Source organism: Thalassophryne amazonica, chromosome 8 (assembly GCF_902500255.1).
Source record: "Thalassophryne amazonica chromosome 8, fThaAma1.1, whole genome shotgun sequence".
NCBI lineage: Eukaryota > Metazoa > Chordata > Actinopteri > Batrachoidiformes > Batrachoididae > Thalassophryne > Thalassophryne amazonica.
This window is the reverse complement of record NC_047110.1, coordinates 37,357,463-37,376,306: the sequence shown is the minus strand read 5'-3', so window position 1 is coordinate 37,376,306 and position 18,844 is coordinate 37,357,463. Positions and strand designations below refer to the sequence as shown.

Sequence of the window (18,844 nt, the reverse complement as noted above, 5' to 3'; positions counted from 1 at the left end):
CATTTATCAATGTGGTCGTTGGCGTACGCTGCACTGAAAATATACACCAGGTCGAGAGGTGGCGTAAATTATACACCAAAATGAACCAGCGCTGGAATCCACATAAAAATGAAGATGATCAACATGATAAACAGTGCCATTATACAAATCAATGCATATGTTACATAAATAACACTTTCCTGACTATACTACATAATAATCAATACAAATGCTGCTTTTGCAGGATTGTTATCGAACACGATCCGTGGTCACAGCACTGACTGCAAAGAAAGTGCTGCTCGCCTTTTTCTCCAGACTTTGACCCTGGAGCCAGAGCAGCGCTGAGCTTAACTTCATGTGGTGTGATCGTTTTAGACTATGAAATTGATAATAACAACTGTAGTTTCGTCATTCCCTTAATTCGCCCGTACTGCAGCCAGGTTTTGTCGTCTCCATTCGGTTGTCACAATAAAATAAATACAGAAATACATTTAAAAACTAAAGAAATCTGACAGATTAGGCGTGTCTTATTAATTGAGCGAGCAAATATCCACATGTCAAGAATTATTGACATGTGAAAAGAGAATACAGTGGTCCCTCGCTATAACGCCATTCACCTGTCGTGGCCTCGGAGTCTCGCGGAGTATTTAGTCCAATTTTGCATGCCTTTTTTTTTTACAGTGTTCTGTGTTCTGCGTATCTGTTTATAAGAATCTTGTCGCCCAGAAGAGAAAAGAGCGCCAACAACTACTCATAACTGTGTTTGTCACACGGACACAAACACCTGCAGCCAGGTGTGAGTGGGAAAAGGCGCGGCGTCAGGACGCAGAGGCGCGATCTGTGACATACTGGTCAGTCACTATTAATAATTTCTTATGTGTCTGACCTCGTTCGTTGATCGTTAAAATTAATTCGTTAGTTCTAAATGCCATCATAATTATTTATAGGAAAACGTTCTATTTTTATTTCTCAAACAAATGTTTGGGCCTGAAACAGTTTGGTCTTATTTTTCTACTAAGGTTTGAACTTTGAGAGTGTTTACACACGAGAGAAAAGTGAGAAAATGTTCATGCCTGATTGAGAAAGTGTATAAACTGTGTAGTGAGGGGTTTTACAGCTTTGAAACGTCTATAATAATTGTAAAAAATAACGCTGACTACGTCGCGGTTTCGCGTATTACGGGCTATTTTTTAGAACGTAACTCCAGCGATTAATGAGGGACCACTGTAACACTTTATTGATTATATACTACAAAACAATTGATACGACGGCCGCTTTTGACGCTCTATTGGCACGCGTCGTGATTGGTGGAGTTCTTTTTCTTTGCCGTCTTCCCGTCTTCCATGTCGTAAAATGAAGGTGTGTCTGAAGCGGAGTCTAAATATTTATGGGCGTGTTTATTATAATTACAGTCGTTTCCACCCACCGCATTTATCAAGATCACGTCAGGCGTATGCCAGAAATGGGCAGGTGCGCACTGCTTGATACATGTCATGGAGACTTTGGTGTATTTCAAGTTTACGCCGTAAATTTACGCCACAAGTGCGCAACATTGATACATGAGGCCCAATACGTGCAACAGAAATAAGCTGACGGCATCGCACTGACCCATCCTGTTCAGTCCATGGCTGTAGTGGCCTCTGTGGTCTCCCGCCACCAAAACCTCCGCCAAGCTTTTGGCATGATTTGGTTTAGTGCCCACTGCAGTCATGCACCTCTCGATGAAGCTCTGGACCTCAGCTATACTAATTACACACCTATGCAGAAGAAAGGATTCTCATTAGAAGAGCCACATGCACAACAGGCAAAATTCAGTTAAAAAAAAAAAATAAGCACAGTTAAGTGCACATGGCTAAGAGCTACCTTATACCATCTCCAGAACATCAACAGTGATTTGATTTTGGTCAAAGTCAAGCTCCTGTTCCAATTCCTTCCTTTGCGAAAAGACAGGGATTTTAGGTAAAATTGACATTTCAAAGTAGCCATCATCTTTATTCATGAAAGAAAGGATATCAGATAAACAAATATGTTAATGGGCTATTTATCGCAAAAATAGATTGTGCCAACTTACAGAGGAGGGTATTGAAGGTATTTGGGTTTTTTTTTTCCCCTGACACACCTTTGGGATACTGTAAGAATTGAAAGGATTAAAGGGAAAATGCAGCTGGGTGGACTGGGGCAATACAGGTTCATTATAGGTACCCTCAGTACATTCTCGACAGAAGAAATGCATTTGAGACGCTCTGATCAGGCTCCACATGGACAACAGCATTAAACTCTGTGTATATTGTGCCTAAAACCCTCGTGAATATATTCTCTGGGTTTATAGACGTTGTTATTGTGTTTGTTTTATGCAAAAATGCCAGAAGAAGCTCAGGTTGCTACTCCATTATTTTCAATTGGAATCATTGCAATCAATTCCTGTTTGCTATTTAGAGTTCTGCTTATGTCAAACACTGTCTGCCGTCTTTGTTCCAGAGTAATATATATATAAAATGTCTGAAATTCAGTTTCCGTTTGTTAAATTCCACGCATCTTAAATGTAGCAGACACAGATTATCTGGAATTTTGTTTTGGCATGTTTTCACGGTCTCTACTGCCATCTACTGGCCAGTAGTGTTCATGGCAGTATTCGTCCTAAAGCTGGGCAGACACTATACAATACTTTCAATCATTGTACTCGGCTCCAGCTCAAACTGTGCAACAAAACCGCATGGTGTAAAAGTTCAGAGCGCATGATTTATGTTCTCATGCTATATGGCCCAATGCTCTGATGCGATCTGACTGCTCACATTGTACATTCAAAAACCACACATCGGACTCGTGTTTCCAGAAGCAAAATGAAAACAGAAGCTTTTTTTTAAAACTTTATTTACATTTCTTATTTTTACAAAAAGTCTCAATGGGAGATATTAAAGTTTTAACAAAAAAAAAAACAATATAAGACTTTACATGAGTTGAAGAAAGAGGGAGGGAAAGAAACAGAAGCTGCTCTCCGAAAGAGATGATCGCTCTCCAATTCCACATTGGTGTTTGCACATGCACAGTGCGAGAGGTTGGACACTTCTAGTGCTTCAGCAGCGGGATACCCTCACGACGGCCGACCAGAATATCAACCAGGTTTGATTTTCTTCCGGCCATATGATTGCCGACCAAGAGGTGGTTGTGAGAGGTTAAACGCAGCTTGTTACTCTATGTATACTACACGATGCAGGACGCACGATTTAGCTGAAACTCATCACAATCCAAAAAATTCTCGCACGAGTGAAAAATCAGCTGAAAAAGGGCCAAAACTCGCACAGTGTAAGCCCAGCATAAGTACTGAGTGTCTGGGCACCAGTAGTTGGCAGTGTTCTATTTATTTTGACTCCAGTTATATCAGATGGTTATCTAATTACAACTTGGCTTTTTTTTTTAAAGCCTTTTTTTACAAATAAAAAATGGCATATTTTACAAAAGCACATTTATCTGTAAACACCAACACATAACACACCTCACATTAACGTGTTTGTATACATAGAATGAATGAGTCAAGCAATCAGTGTTAGTGGAGGCACATTTTACCCATAATCCCTTTGGCATCTGTCTGTGTTTGTTACAAAACTTCAAAATTAGTGCATTATTCAACATTAAAAGATATATGTTATATTTTAACTTTGTACAAACGACAGAATTGAGTTTAATGGAGTTATTCTATCAGTATTAATTTTATTTAGAAACCAAACCATAAGTCAGCACTGCTTTATTTTCCAAGACCTCCACCTCACGGCAACACTGTTATTGAGTAGAGAGTTGAGCTTCGCTGCTCCTCTCAACTACTTCTGCTTCCAGCAGTGGGCAGGGCACAAAGACAGAAGTGCTGACTCATTTGCAGAAGCGTTTGTGGTGTTAAAACTCAAAATCAGTTTGTTAGTAGTTGCAAGTGTACCAAAGACAATACTGGAAGTTATCGATCGATAATTTTTTTGGGTGGTTTATCGGTTTCGCTTTACAAAAGATAACTTTTCAGTTAGCTGATTATCTGTTATCAAAGCTAATTTTTTGGTTAGCTGTGCCTACCACTGTCTGAATGTGACTCCTCTGCATTGAAACATGCAGTCTGTATTGGAGCTTTTGAATTCCAGAACTTGCTTCCGGGATATGGGGCATCTTGTGGGGTGATTGGTCATCCATCAGGGTTGGGGTGATAACTGAGAAATGTCCTATTTCAGTGACTGATCTGGAATCAATACAATCAGTTACACTATAATTAGTCAATTTTAGAGGAACTACATAACCATTGCCTACTTCTTTTTAGCCATCTGTCATTGTGAACACTGGATTGGATGGTTACTTGACTGTAATGTTTCTGTCACTGCATGTTCTGACAGTTCTTTGTTGTTTTATTTCATTGCGGTTTTTTTTTCTTTTTTTTTAGTATATGGCCAAAGCAGATGGTCACTCCACTGAGTCTAGTCTGCTTGATGTTTCTTCCTGTAATGAAAAACACCTGAGGGGTTTTTTTTTTTTTTTTTTTTTTTTTGCTCATGGGGTGCATAGAGTTTAAATCTTGCTCATGTATAGTGACTCGGGGCAACTTATCTTGTGATTTTGTGCTGTATAATAAATAGAATTGAGTATGAAAACATTTCTTGATTACTTCTCAGCCTGTTATTACGCAACTGAAACGACTGAAATGAAACTCTGTGTATGTGTTGTATTTGATAGAACAAACACATTGCACATATTCAAAGTTTGAAGTCCACCTTTGCAACCGTGATGGTATAACCTGTAACCATGACTCTTTACAAGGTCAGTGAGGCTGTGCTGCTGTTCTGTTAAATATTTGTGGCACAGAAGATAAAAAACACACACAAAAAAGAGCTGGAACCATTTTCTTGACTTGAACTCTTGAATATTAAAACCAGCACAGCACATGGAACCAATAATACTGTTTTTATTCAGTGTCACGCGATGAGAAGCGTACGTTCTGTTCTAAAGGGCTCTGTCACAGTCTGCAGAAATACACTTTGAAAAGTTTGTGTGATTACATAGTTTGTTTTGTGTAGAATATATTTTGGATACATTTACAGTAGGTGGGTATTAATACACTGCAAACACTAATGTCATAATCGTGCTTCAAATGCCAAAATACATCTTTGTGGCATGACAACAGCGGCTTTTGAACTGAACAATTTTTTACAACCTCAATTCCAATGAAGATGGGACGTTGTGTAAAATGTAAAGAAAAACAGAATACAATGATTTGCAAATCCTCTTCAACCTATATTCAATTGAACACACCACAAAGACAAGATATTTAATGTTCAAACTGATAAACTTTATTTTTTGTGCAAATATTTGCTCATTTTGAAATGGATGCCTGCAACACATTTCAAAAAAGTTGGGACAGGGCAAAAAAGAACACCTGTTTGTAAACAGGCGACTGTCACGATTGGGTATAAAAGGAGCATCCCCAAAAGGCTCAGCCATTCACAAGCAAAGATGGGGCGAGGATCACCACTTTGTGAACAACTGCGTGAAAAAATAGTCCAACAGTTTAAGAACAATGTTTCTTAATGTTCAATTGCACGGAATTTAGGGATTCCATCATCTACAGTCCATAATATAATCAGAAGATTCAGAGAATCTGGAGAACTTTCTATACGTAAGCGGCAAGGCCGAAAACCAACATTGAACGCCTGTGACCTTCGATCCCTCAGGCGGCACTGCATTAAAAACAGACATCATCGTGTAAAGGATCTTACCACGTGGGTTCAGGAACACTTCAGAAAAGCATTGTCAGTTAACACAGTTCGTCACTACATCTACAAGTGCAAGTTCAAACTCTACCATGCAAAGTGAAAGGCATACATCAACAACATCCTGAAATGCTGCCGCCATCTCTGGGCCACACGGTAAGCTTTGAAGAGCTGACCACACCCTTTCACAACAATTCCCCGACCAAATTACTTACAGAAAAATAAACCGTGCAAATGATGGAATTGGATTAGAATGGGAATAATCCTGTTGTCTCTGATGATTTGTGGACGTTCTACGTAAATGCAACAGAGTTTAAATGTCGGAGTTTTACATCTCCATTTTTAAATTCAATTTGCGACCGTAAAATCCAGCATGAACGTCCGCAAATCATCAGACACAAAAGCGTTATTCCTTAAATAATATGTTCTTGGAAGCAAATACACTGACAACATGGCCACCAGGCTGACTAGTTCAGAAAAATAATAATTAAAAAAAAAGAAAATCCTTATCTTTTAAACTATAGCTCCACTGATGTATCTGGTAAGTACACCATTTCTCACAGGCTCATGTTCGCCTCCTCAACCTCATCATGGTTGGAGGTATTTGGTGGTTAGAGAATTCAACATAAACAATGGCCCATAATTATGTCCAGACACATCCACATGTGAGCTGCAGGCAGCTAACTGTTGTTTGTCAGCTTTTTAAGTCAACAAATGTGCTGTGTTTGCCTCCTCAACTTCATCATACTCTGTGGTATTTGGTGGTTAGGGAATTCAACATAAAAAACGTACCATAATTACGTCCAGACACAGCTGCATATGAGCTGCAGGCAAACTGCTGTGTAACTGGATCATTGCTCAGTTTGTGTCCAAATAAAAGTATGTTCTTGCTCAATAGCCTCACTGCACCCCTAAAAGCTGAAGCGGGGTAAAAAATTTTTTTTAAAAAAATCAATAAAAGTTTTGCTATCCTGAGAAATGGTGTGGAGCTCTTTCTTTACGAATGTGTTCATCACCTTTTGAAGTTATTCACTGTCGTCAAGGCTAAAAAACAGTTAATCTGGTGCATAATTGATCTAACTTAATGAATAAATGAATGAAAATATACATTCTCTAAATGAAAACAGTTTTCTGGTTGTTCAGAAGGCTTGATAAGTTTACTAAATCTTAGCCCACCGTGTGTTCCTCACACTGCATCAATGTGGCATCAATTTTCTGCAGCTGCTTCAGATGAAGTTTGATTGCATTCATATTTATCCTGTTCTGTCACAAACAAGCACTCAAAGCGGTTGTATGTCCACACCTCTCACCAACGGCAAACTTGTGTCCTACAGAGTCTAGGAGCAGTTCAAGAGAAGTCTCCTCCTCTCTGTAATTTAGTTACAAAAGCCATCTTAACACAATCACCATCTTTGCACAAAACTTTAACGTGATCACTCAAACAATGTTGATGTCACTAAGTGAGGTATTGTTACAAAGCGACAATCATATCAGCTACACTCTCACGTACGAGGGTGGGTCTGAGAGCATGAGTCAGTGCAGCCGCCATACTATTCACCTTATTCAGCCCCGCCCACTTTTACAACAGAGGCATTTCCGTTTTGTCTTAGGACTTCCGGTGAGCGGTGTTTTCAGTATAGAACAACGGAAGATATTAGATAGGTAGAAGCAAGAACCTCGACTCTGGCTCACCCACGGGTCATAACAGAGTGGGAAGATGACATGAAAAAGTGGCCTTCGATTATTTTTAACTACTTTGTGTTGTCACTCAGCGTGGACGGTTTGGCTATGAGGAGCTACGAGCTCCGTGCCGCACAGCACCGCTGAAGCTCATATAAAAGCACAATCAAGTTAAAATACTACCTGATAAGTAGTACCACCGTAATGCCAAGATTACATAACGCTAATATACGTATGGTGTTATTTCATGCAGTGTTTGGTTGTATCAAACGCCAGAAAATGCGTAAATAAGATAGCAGCTAATGCTACAAACACGGCTTACCCGTTTGTCTCACTAGCAGCCGCTGTGGCTTCTTCAACGGAGCGTTGTAGTCCATTCATTTCTCTGGGTAAAGATCCAGTGGTGTGGGTTTATTCTCCATAAAACGAAAAGAACAGACACAGGGACGCTTGGGTGGATTTTTCAACTTCAGTGCCTTTAGTCAGCACCGGAGATTCACGTCTTTCAATGGAGGAGGGAACAAGTTAAATGCTGGTCCACAGCACTCAGATCTCTACTTTCCATGTTCAAAACATCGTTCTGAAAGGGATAGTTTCCTCTTCTTTCAGTTGTTGTGGCACCCATGAACTGAACAATTAATGTTGCTCATGTTTGGACATTTCTGGCGTACTGTGTTCCTACGTAGCTAATCATCAACTCAGTGGCAAACCAGAAGTTGTTTGACAAAATGGTGCCACCCACCCTGACTTCCTGAATAAGGTGACTAGAAAAGCCCTGCTATTCACGGTTTTAGAGTATCCCAGAATCCTTTGCATGCTGGGGAGGGAGGCTTGATAATGGCTCATCTTAATGCTAACTTTAACATTGAAAATGCCATAGACATGCTAATGCATTAGCATCTGTCCCATTTTTAGGTTATAAAATACATCTATCAACTGTTTCAGAAGACCATAATAGGTAAATATTGCTCACAGACATATGCTTTTCAGGGTTTTAGCAGGGAAAAATTAAGATAAAGCAAAATAAAACAAAGAGGCAACAAACCATCAATCGAGGATTGAAGCACTGCTTTATTGATTCAAGTTTGAAAGCAAAGCCGCGCTGCTGAAACACTTGAAAACAGACCCACTGCAGGGTCAGCAATCAATGTAGAGAAATGATCATTTTCCTGACAAACACCCCCAAAAACAACGGCCACTCTGAAGGACCGATAAGGGAATCGTTAAGCAAAAAGGTTATTGATGTTGGTGGATCGAATCATTTCTAAAGGATACCCAAAAAGAACCTGTTCCCGACACGCAACCCTAACAGCAACACGCTTTTTTTTTTTTTTTATAAAACTCACATTAAAGACTCACAATTATCTTAGTTAAACACCTAAATACATATTTTGCTTGAACTCACCTCCGACACAGTGTTGCAAACAAGTTGCCGTAAACGCTTGTTTACACTGACAACGAAATCTTGGGCTCCCCAGCGAGAACGTGATTACGCGTGAGATTTGACACTGTAAAGGCGTCTATAGAAAAGCCCTGCAGCCTGGTTGGCAACCACCCAGGAGGACAGTATGGATTATTATTATATAGCTGCGATGCTATACGTGCTCTGATTGGCTGATTTCCAGTCTGATATTTTCCCATATCAGACTGGTTGCCATGAGAATCAGTCCGAAACACGTATCCCATTCGTTACAAACCAGAAAGCTAAAAACACGATTAGAAAAACCAAGTTGGATATGAACATACTCCATAAATATCTAAAGAGCATCAATCAAAAAAAAAAGCACACAGATTGAAAGTTTACCAGCTAATGAATGGACCATCTGTTAGCAAGTTCTTCACGGAGGTGAAGCGAACAGGTCTGACTACGAACCCAAAACTGTCAGCAGCTTTCATATTCAGGCGATGCTCAAAGTTTCTGTCTTTATGTATATAATAGCCATATAATAAAAAATGATTAACCTCATTTGCTCGATCTGTACGAGATTATCGGACCGAGGTATTTTTTCGCATGGATCTCGCTAATGCTCAAGTCATACTGTCAACACCTTGGTCTGATATTTTCCCGTACAGACCTCACACTTGGTTAATAATCCTTTATTACAGGGTGTCCCAAAAAAAAGTGCCACAAAAATAAAGTTGTAGAAAATCTACACACTTTTGGATACTGATATCTGTCATATGTCATCTTGAAGCAAGAAATTTTATTTCTAGTGTTCATTTATAATTTCACTTCAGTTTGTAAGAGTTTTGGCATTTGCAAGATGTGCTTAATAAGTGCACAGCTCCTCTGGTTTGTCCAGAGCTCCCTTTATTAACATTGTGAACAATTCTATCACTTTGAAACTTCTTTACTATACTCCCGATTGTCTTTGTGTCTGGAGCTTTTCTAACTGCAAAGTGACATTGATATTGTCGTGTTTGCACGATCGACTTGGTCTTAAAGTAGAATTCCAGCAGTTTCCCTTTTTGCTCGATTGTAAGTGGCATCCTCATTGGATCAGTCTCAAACTACATAAGAAGAAATTCCTCACATATATCTTGATGTCAAAAATGGAATTCAGATTAGCTGTTGCAGAATTCGAGTCAAATGACTTTGTGACACTTTTTTGGGACACCCTGTATTATTACCTTCAAGGTCAACTTCCCCCTTGTGCTCCACTAGCGAGCATCATCATGATCATGCAAACCTTCCGTCAATCTGCACTCAAAAAATGGCTTATTGGATGAACTCAACTTTTTATGTGCAGGATTTCCATCTAATAAATATATGTAACCTCAACTCAAATAAAGCACATTCATGCAAGATAATGTAATTTAATTTAGTTGGGAACTACATAGATGGAATAGATGGATAGATGGAAATCCAATCCAATGAGTCAGTTTTTTGAGTGTATCACTCAAACAAATGACTCATTGGATTAACTCAATTCAATTATGGGCAGGATTTCCATCTAATAAATATATGTAGCCCCAACTAAATTAAATTAAATTGTCTTGCATGGATGTGCTTTATTTGAGTTAGGGCTACACATACCATATTTATTAGATGGAAATCCTGCTCATAATTGAATTGAGTTCATCCAATGCATCAGTTTTTTGTGGCCAAAATGTACTTTTCACGTCAACGTGTTGAAGTTCTGCTCCAATATGCATTTGTAGTTCTACTAATGTAAATGATAGTACGGTCAGTTCAAGACACCACAAAGACAAAAACATCTGCAGAGAGGCAGGATTTGAACTGCAGATGTGGGCTAGCAGACTGAAACACATGGTACATTTAATGAAATCCAGAAAGAGGCCTCCTTAAGGCTCAGATGTATGGAGGTGGTTCCAGTGGAAACTGGGCAACGACAAGAAAAACAAAATGTACATTAAAAGAAAAAAAAGAAGTGTACTTTACAGTTTCCTGTAGCTGGCAGGGAGCAAACACAAGATTCTCAGAATTTGTGTAAAAACGATTCAGAAAATGCAGCTGCACTCATGACATTTTCTTTTTGTCTCTTCGTGTCAGATAATTATAGTGTTTTTCCTCGTAGTGAGCAGAGCTGGGAAATCTGGCACTGGTTGACTTTCTGTTAGCAAAGGATGTGCCAGAATGCCGCGAGGGAAAGAGAGCGACACCTCCTCCTCTGCTTCACGCTGCACAAACAGGAACATTTACTAAAAATCATCAGAATCCTCAATTGTCTGTTCCTAAAGATGAAGTGACACAGTCATGAGTGGCTGAGTCATTATTGACATGTAACAAAACAATATGTGACTGTCAGCAGTGGAAGGAGCAGTTTAAAGTTGACTTTGGTAACCAGAGCGGAGACTCGATTGAACTGGTGGAAGTGCTGAGATCATCCAGTTGAACTTTAATCTTGCACGTGTGTTGTAACAACTTTTAAAGAGTTACTTTAACATCACGCGATGGGGCAGAGCCGCTGTCTTGTTTTCCAATCGAGGTGACCACAGAAGATCCAAGGTGGATCTGCATGTTGATTTGGCACAAGTTTTACGCTGGATGCCCTTCCTGATGCAACTCCACATTACATGGAGAAATGTGGCAGGGGTGGGGTTTGAACCAGGGACCTTTTGCACTGAAGGCAATCACACTAACCACTTGATCACCACCCCTCATTTACTGCCACCTCTCTGGATCCGGGTCCCAGTGGCAGCAAACCAAGCAGCTCATCCCACACTTCTCTATCCTTCGCTACCTCTTCATGGTGGGGTGGGGGGGCATTCCAAAGACAGCTGGAAGATACCCTCCCTCCCAGGCCTTCCCCGGGGCCTCCTCCTAGTTGATGCCTGGAAGCCCTCCATCAGAGAGAGCCAGGGGGCATGCTTGCCGGATGCCCAAACCACCGCTGCTGGCTCCTTTCAATCCAAAGATGCAGTGGTTCTACTTTGAGTTCCTCTCAGATATTCAAACTTCTCACCATGTCCCGCAATACAAGTCCAAATACCCGACAGAGGAATCTCATTTCCATCGCTTGTATCTCCAACTACAGCAGGTCAAGGCATTGCTTCGCTCCTTGTGTTTGCCTGTCTGTGCATCTATATGTCTATGTGGTCAATATGTGTGTGTGATCTTTACAAAGGCTTCGTGTATCAAGAAGAAACTTGGTAAGCAAACCAAACTAACTAATGTGTCAGACAAGTTAACTGTTGAAGGCATTTCAGTTATAATTGCAGCCACTAAGGGGCCAAGTCTCTGAAACGTAGGGCACTTGATAACGGTACAAAGATGTCATGGATCGTAATGAAACTTGCTGCCGTGGTTTACAACTTTCTGAGACCTTGTACAGGTTTGATGTTCGTGCAGCAAATGTGATGGAGGTTGCAGTAAGTATTGCCCTTGCTGACATATAAATAGCTCAAAAAATTATAGGCTGATTACACTTAAAACTTTTATGTCAGTTGCATGCAGTGTGGCTGTAAAAAATTGAATACAAAACTGTAGGCTTTCTCGTGTTTATTTTTTTATCACATCAAATCATAATTTAAGAAAACAAAACAAACAAAAAATGACAGTCTTCTTGATCATTTTTAAAAGTAGTCTGTAATCCACAAATGAAAACAAATCTCTAATGTGACCTATGTTCAATATAAAAATAGCAAAATACTTTTATTACAAAATTACAAATTGCCATTATTCTATTTCACCAAGCTGTATTTTTTGTGTCACTTAATGTCCTTTAGGCTGCAGTTAAATAAAAATGAACAAATGTAAGGAATATGACATCATAGAATAAATCTATAAAGAGTATGCAATCCTCAAATATTTGCAGAGACTAGCGAGGGAAGACACCGAGACGCCAACAACTCTAGTGGAGTAAAAAGATCAATATCTGTGATTGTAGTGCATGGGCCTCAAACCTTGTTCCTGGAAAGCACCTGTCTTGCTTGTTTTCTTATTGTTCCTGCTCCACCTACAGCTAACTAACTCAGACAGCTGTGGTCACGTTGTCACAGTCACCTCACCACACCCATGCACTTGAAAAACTAATTCATCCCACTCAACAGCCTTCTGTTCTGTGACCAGTTTCTTCAAACCTCCAAAACTCACTTTGGCTGACCTCTAGGACCCATTTAGAGTAAAAGTATCTTGGGTGACTATTTTGGAAGGTGGGGGAACCTCTTGAAATAATGCGTTTTTTGAAAAATCACTTCAAAATCAGCTCCGAGAGCAATGGAACCTGATAACAGGGACAAATAGTGTGCCGTTTCCAACTAAGTCTGACATGGGGAACACAATGGAACTCATATCACTTTGATTTGAGGCACCCTATTGCCATGAATCCAGCATGGCAGCCCTTTGGGGAATATATTGTGGCGGTGAACATAAACATATACAACTACTTATCTACATGGACAAAATAAAAGAAAAAGAAGCCCTAAAATTATTATTCCCGAAGACATAATTTTGCTCCATGGTGTCAGGTTTACAAGAATCTAAGGATCGCATTTATCTGTTTAAGTTCAATAAAGGTGTTCCCACCTAATAAACACCTAAACACCAGTTGGTCCTTATTTGGTCTTATCCTTTACTGTTTTTCAGGCATTCAGTTGTACTGTATGCCATTGATATCCTTTTAGCAAATTGAAAATTAACAACCATTTTCTTTACTTTAGTGTCATTGCGGCATAAAGGTAAGTTATTGTTCTTTTATGTTATGAAATCATGTTCCATATATTTATAAGAAGTTGCAGTGTTTTGTGCTCCAAATTATGTTCCTCTTTATGGAGTTCATTACTGGAATGTTAAACTTCCTACTAAGGCATATTACTTAATGATCACTCAGTTTGATTATATATGGATCTTTTTAGTGTATTTAAAAAACAAACCTAAATGAATATTATAATTACTATTCTAAACTTTTTCAGGCAAGATATTTTAAACTCTGTTGAAGTAACAATCATGGAAGACAGCAGGCAAAGGAGGGCCATGTGGCAAAGTTTACACCAAAGATGATAGTATCTCAGAGATAACGTGAACTGTGTTAGGTTCTTTTCTGTGGGGAGTGATCTCAAGAAGAATTGGACAGGAAACGGACTTCAAAGGTTAGATGTTGTACAACCCTAATTTCAGTGAAGTTGGGACGTTGTGTAAAATGTAAATAAAAACAGAATACGTTGCCAAACGCTTATTGAGTGTTGGTAGAAGGAAAGGTTATGTAACACAGTGGTAAACATACCACTGTCCCAGCTTCTTTGAAATGTGTTGCAGGCATCCATTTCAAAATAAGCAAATATTTGCACAAAAAGAATAAAGTTTATCAGTTTGAAGATTAAATATCTTGTCTTTGTGGTATATTCAATTGAATACAGGTTGAAGAGGATTTGCAAATCATTGTTTTCTGTTTTTATTTACATTTTACACAACGTCCCAACTTCAATGGAATTGAGGTTGTATTGAAAAAGTTCCTATACTGATACAGAGAGTCATCTGCAGTGCTGGGGTCTTTGACCAGATCACATGCCACATCTGGAACAAAAAGCCCAGATTTCCTCTCTACGCTAACTTGTATTCCTCCAGCCGGCCCCATGTGGGCGGTCCTTAGCCTGTCGTGAATCAGCGGCTGTGTGATTGGCTGCAAAGTGAAGTAGGCGGGTATTAGCGGGTGTCTGCTCACATTGGGCCTCATGTATCAAAGTTGCGTACGGTGATATTTGAGCGTATATGGGGTGTACGCCAAAACGGCTGCGCTACTTGGCATTTATCAATGTGGTCATTGGCGTACGCTGCGCTGAAAATATACACCAGGTCGAGAGGTGGCGTAAATATACACCAAAATGAACCAGCGCTGGAATCCACATAAAAATGAAGATGATCAATATGATAAACAGTGCCATTATACAAATCAATGCATATGTTACATAAATAACACTTTCCTGATTATACTACATAATAATCAATACAAATCCCGCTTTTGCGGGATTGTTATGGAGCACGATCCGTGGCTACAGCGCTGACTGCAAAGAAAGCGCTGCTCGCCCTTTTCTCCAGACTTCGAGCCTGGAGCCAGAGCAGCGCTGAGGTTAACTTTATGTGGTGTGATCGTTTTAGACTAAGAACCTTGTCGCCCAGAAGAAAAAAGAGTGCCAACAACTACTCATAACTGTGTTTGTCACACGGACACAAACACCTGCAGCAAGGTGTGAGTGGAAAAAGGGCGGCGTCAGGACGCAGAGGCGCGATCTGTGACATACTGGTCAGTCACTATTAATAATTTCTTATGTGTCCGACCTCGTTCATTGATCGTTAAAATTAATTCGTTAGTTCTAAATGCCATCATAATTATTTACAGGAAAACGTTCTATTTTTATTTCTCAAACAAATGTTTGGGCCTGAAACAGTTTGGTATTATTTTCCTACTAAGGTTTGAACTTTGAGAGTGTTTACACACGAGAGAAAAGTGAGAAAATGTTCATGCCTGATTGAGAAAGTGTATAAACTGTGTAGTGAGGGGTTTTACAGCTGTGAAACATCTATAATAATTGTAAAAAATAACGCTGCCTAACATCGCGGTTTCGCGTATTTCGGGCTATTTTTTAGAACGTAACTCCAGCGATTAATGAGGGACCACTGTAACACTTTATTGATTATATACTACAAAACAATTGATACGACAGCTGCTTTTGACGCTCTATTGGCACGCGTCGTGATTGGTGAAGTTCTTTTTCATTGTCGTCTTCCTGGCTTCCATGTCGTAAAATGAGGGTGTGTCTAAAGCGGAGTCTGAATATTTATGGGCGTGTTTATTATAATTACGATCGTTTCCACCCGTCGCATTTATCAAGATCACGTCAGGCGTACGCCAGAAATGGGCAGGTGCGCACTGCTTGATACATGTCACGGCGACTTTGGTGTATTTCAAGTTTACGCCGTAAATTTATGCCACAAGTGCGCAACATTGATACATGAGGCCCAGTGCGTTCAAAGCAGTATGTAAAAATGTTATAGTGTATGTCTACGTGTCACACAACACATCAAAGTGTTCCATCATGCCATCTAAATAGATGTGAATACTTTGGTTTTTATCAATTAGACAGCTATAAAAAGATCAGATAGTCGTGCCAAATACAAAGACATTTTGTGCATCAGCCATTTTGAAAAGCAGTTAGGTAGTAATCAGACAGATTTTGGATGTGTGTCAGCCATTTTGTGATATGCATCGTGGAACACTGACAATTGCAATAAAGAAGTAATGTTTAAAGTGGAAGGGAATGGGCCATTTTTTTCCCTATATGATACCATTTCTTGGGATGAAGGTAAAGTATTTTATATACACAGTTCCTGTTATAGCTCCTTTTGTAGCAATTGTAGACGTGAGGATACTGAGGAAGGTGAAAGTAGAAACTCAAGAAGTAGAAGATGATGAATCTGTCTTACAACCTCCACCTAAGAGGCTACAATCTGAGACTGGTGTTGTTCACAACCAGACTCATTGTGTTTGGTGTAGAAAGGGTCAGTCAAAGAAAGGCAGATGTGATAACAAAATATGCCGCCTCTCAATCAGCGATGTTTGGTTAAAGTTTAAGCTTCACACCATCTACACAGAAGATCCAGATTTGAGGTAATGACTGAACATCCTATGTACACTACACTACTCCATCGCTACATTACTCCTGTATGCTACACTACTCCATCAAGTCCCCCATCGTTACAGCTACCCACACCAGTTACACAAGACAACCCAGAGGACAGCATTGATGAAGAGTCTGATTAAGACTCTGAGCATGAGGCATCAGACAGTGATTCTGATTATTGAACTGAGCACCCACATTTGACAGTATACTTGTTAATGTAATGTAAATGAGCAAGAGCAAAAGCAAAATCCCATAATTGACCACCAGCCGATTTTACTGTTTCAATTTAGGCAACACACCACTTAGCCTACATGTAAAAAAACAGATTTAATTTATATAGTAGTGTGTAAGTATTAACCAAAATATGATAATAACTTTATTGTTTCTTCATTCCTTCTCAACAAAGAAACGTATCTTTGCCTACTTTCAGCCCCACGATATGCTCCCTGAGGGGCTGCCATGCTGGATTTACAGCATTAGGGTGCTTCAAATTACGATTACAAAAATTTTATTGTCCACTGGGTGGAAATTCATCTTTGGTTTCACCGGTCTGAAGACAGTAGGACATACAGGACGTAATAAAACACGGCAGAGTAAAGATTTAAGAAAAAATATAGTAAAAATATGTATATAAACTCTAACAAAAATTAAAACTGCATTTAAAATACAGTAACTATCGGACATCATGCATTCCAAAACATACCAATAAAAATACACCACATGAAAACCTCCAGTGCCAGGAAAAAGCCCTCATCTAAGGTAGGGAGCGGAAGTAAAAGTAAGCAGCTGCCACCTTCGAGTTTTATTTAGGGAATAACTCTGTTGTGTCTGATGATTTTCAGATAATCATGCTGGTTATACAGTTGTAAATCGAGCTTTAACGCGTCGCTGGTAAAAAGGATATTTGCGACCATATAACAGCATGAACATCTGCAAATCCCATTCTAATCCAATTCCATTGTTTGCACGGTTTATTTTTCTGTAGGTAATTTGGTTGGTGAGGCGTACCGTGAGCGGTCAGGGTGCGGAGTAATCCATCAAATGTGACAATCCATCTAATCCATCAAATGTGAAAAGGCAATTCTGTATCAGAATCCACATCAATACTTTCGTATGGTAGATTAAATTCTCTCATTTCGGCGGTGGCAGTGGTACGCGACTTGCTCTTGCTCTCATCTAACAGCGCTAACAGCTATCAGCACACACAGCTGGTGTTCTGTCGAATTGTGCGTCTCATCACATAAATCGACAATTCCATGTCTCAACAGTTGCACGGAGGACAGGAATGAAATTCGACAGGAATGACATCTCATCAGAACACCGTTCAGGGTGCGGAGTAATACATTCAAATGTGAAATGGTCAAATATTTTGCCACCATTACCCCGATATTATACAGCCTGAAATCTCACATGATTAACCAATCAGATTTGCAGAAAAAATGTAATTGGATTAGAATTATTGCATTGACCGTGTCTGGGAACTAAGGCCTTTTATAAAAGTTTTTCCTTGCTATTTGTTGTCTATAATGCTTCCCTGAAAGTAAAAACTCAAATTCACTATACAAAGGATGGGAGGAGTCAGTAATGATATTCTCAGCTTTACTTCTGATTAATTCATTGTAGAGTCTACTCAGCTGCTTCTGTGGCTTCCATAAAATCTTGGATCGAACTGATATGAGTTCCATTGTGTTTCCCAGGTCAGAATTAGTTGGAAACGACACTCTGTTTGTCCCTATAGTCCATGTAGAGCCAGAGTTATCATGTTTCGCTGCTGTCGGAACTGATTCTGAGGTGATTATCAAAAATGTGTTATTTCAAAATGTTCCTCCACTGACCAAAATAGTCACTCGAGCTAATTTTACTCTAAATGGGTCCTAGAAGTCAGCCAAACTGAGTTTTAGAGGTTTGGTGTAACTGGTCACGGAACCCTAGATTGTTACCCTTCTAACAGGAATTAAACTATTTATGTCATTCATTTAAATGAATAACTTGAAACTAATTTGTGCACACTGTGCATGAAAGACGAGCTACAGATGTACAGTCAGTGTATTCACATAACATCCAAAAACACTGCATCAAGAAGTGAAATTCAAGTCACATGCCAGACACAACAGTCACATCTTTGTTATAGTTTTTCACTCATATGTCAGTCTATGACTTGCAGAGAAACCAGTTTGAAAGGAAGATTCTTACCGACTCATACTGACAGTTGCTTGGTGCGCTTCCTGTATCTGACAATCTGCTGTTGCGTGCCACTGATCCTCTGCCTCTGACAATTGAGACAAGTTGTACTTGCAGCCTGGCAGCATGTGGAACCGCCCAGTGCTGTCAGGTAGTGTGTGTGTGTGTGTGTGTGTGTGTGT

At 39.6% G+C, this 18,844-nt stretch overlaps 1 protein-coding gene across 2 annotated transcripts in view; it reads right to left on the bottom strand.

Moving 5' to 3' along the window:
• Positions 1-18,798, bottom strand: part of LOC117515438 (uncharacterized oxidoreductase YjmC-like) — a 47,303-nt gene extending 28,505 nt beyond the window's left edge. The window contains exons 1-3 of one of the 2 annotated variants that reach the window (XM_034176003.1): positions 18,675-18,691; positions 1,843-1,913; positions 1,588-1,736 (exon numbers count right to left, since the gene is read on the bottom strand). In XM_034176003.1, the coding sequence (XP_034031894.1) occupies positions 1,588-1,690 (103 nt within the window). In that variant the 5' untranslated portion in view covers positions 1,691-1,736; positions 1,843-1,913; positions 18,675-18,691. Of the gene's footprint in view, positions 1-1,587; positions 1,737-1,842; positions 1,914-18,674 lie in introns of both variants that reach the window. The other variant, XM_034176002.1, reaches the window with a different exon arrangement.
• Between the last annotated feature and the right edge of the window lie 46 nt (positions 18,799-18,844).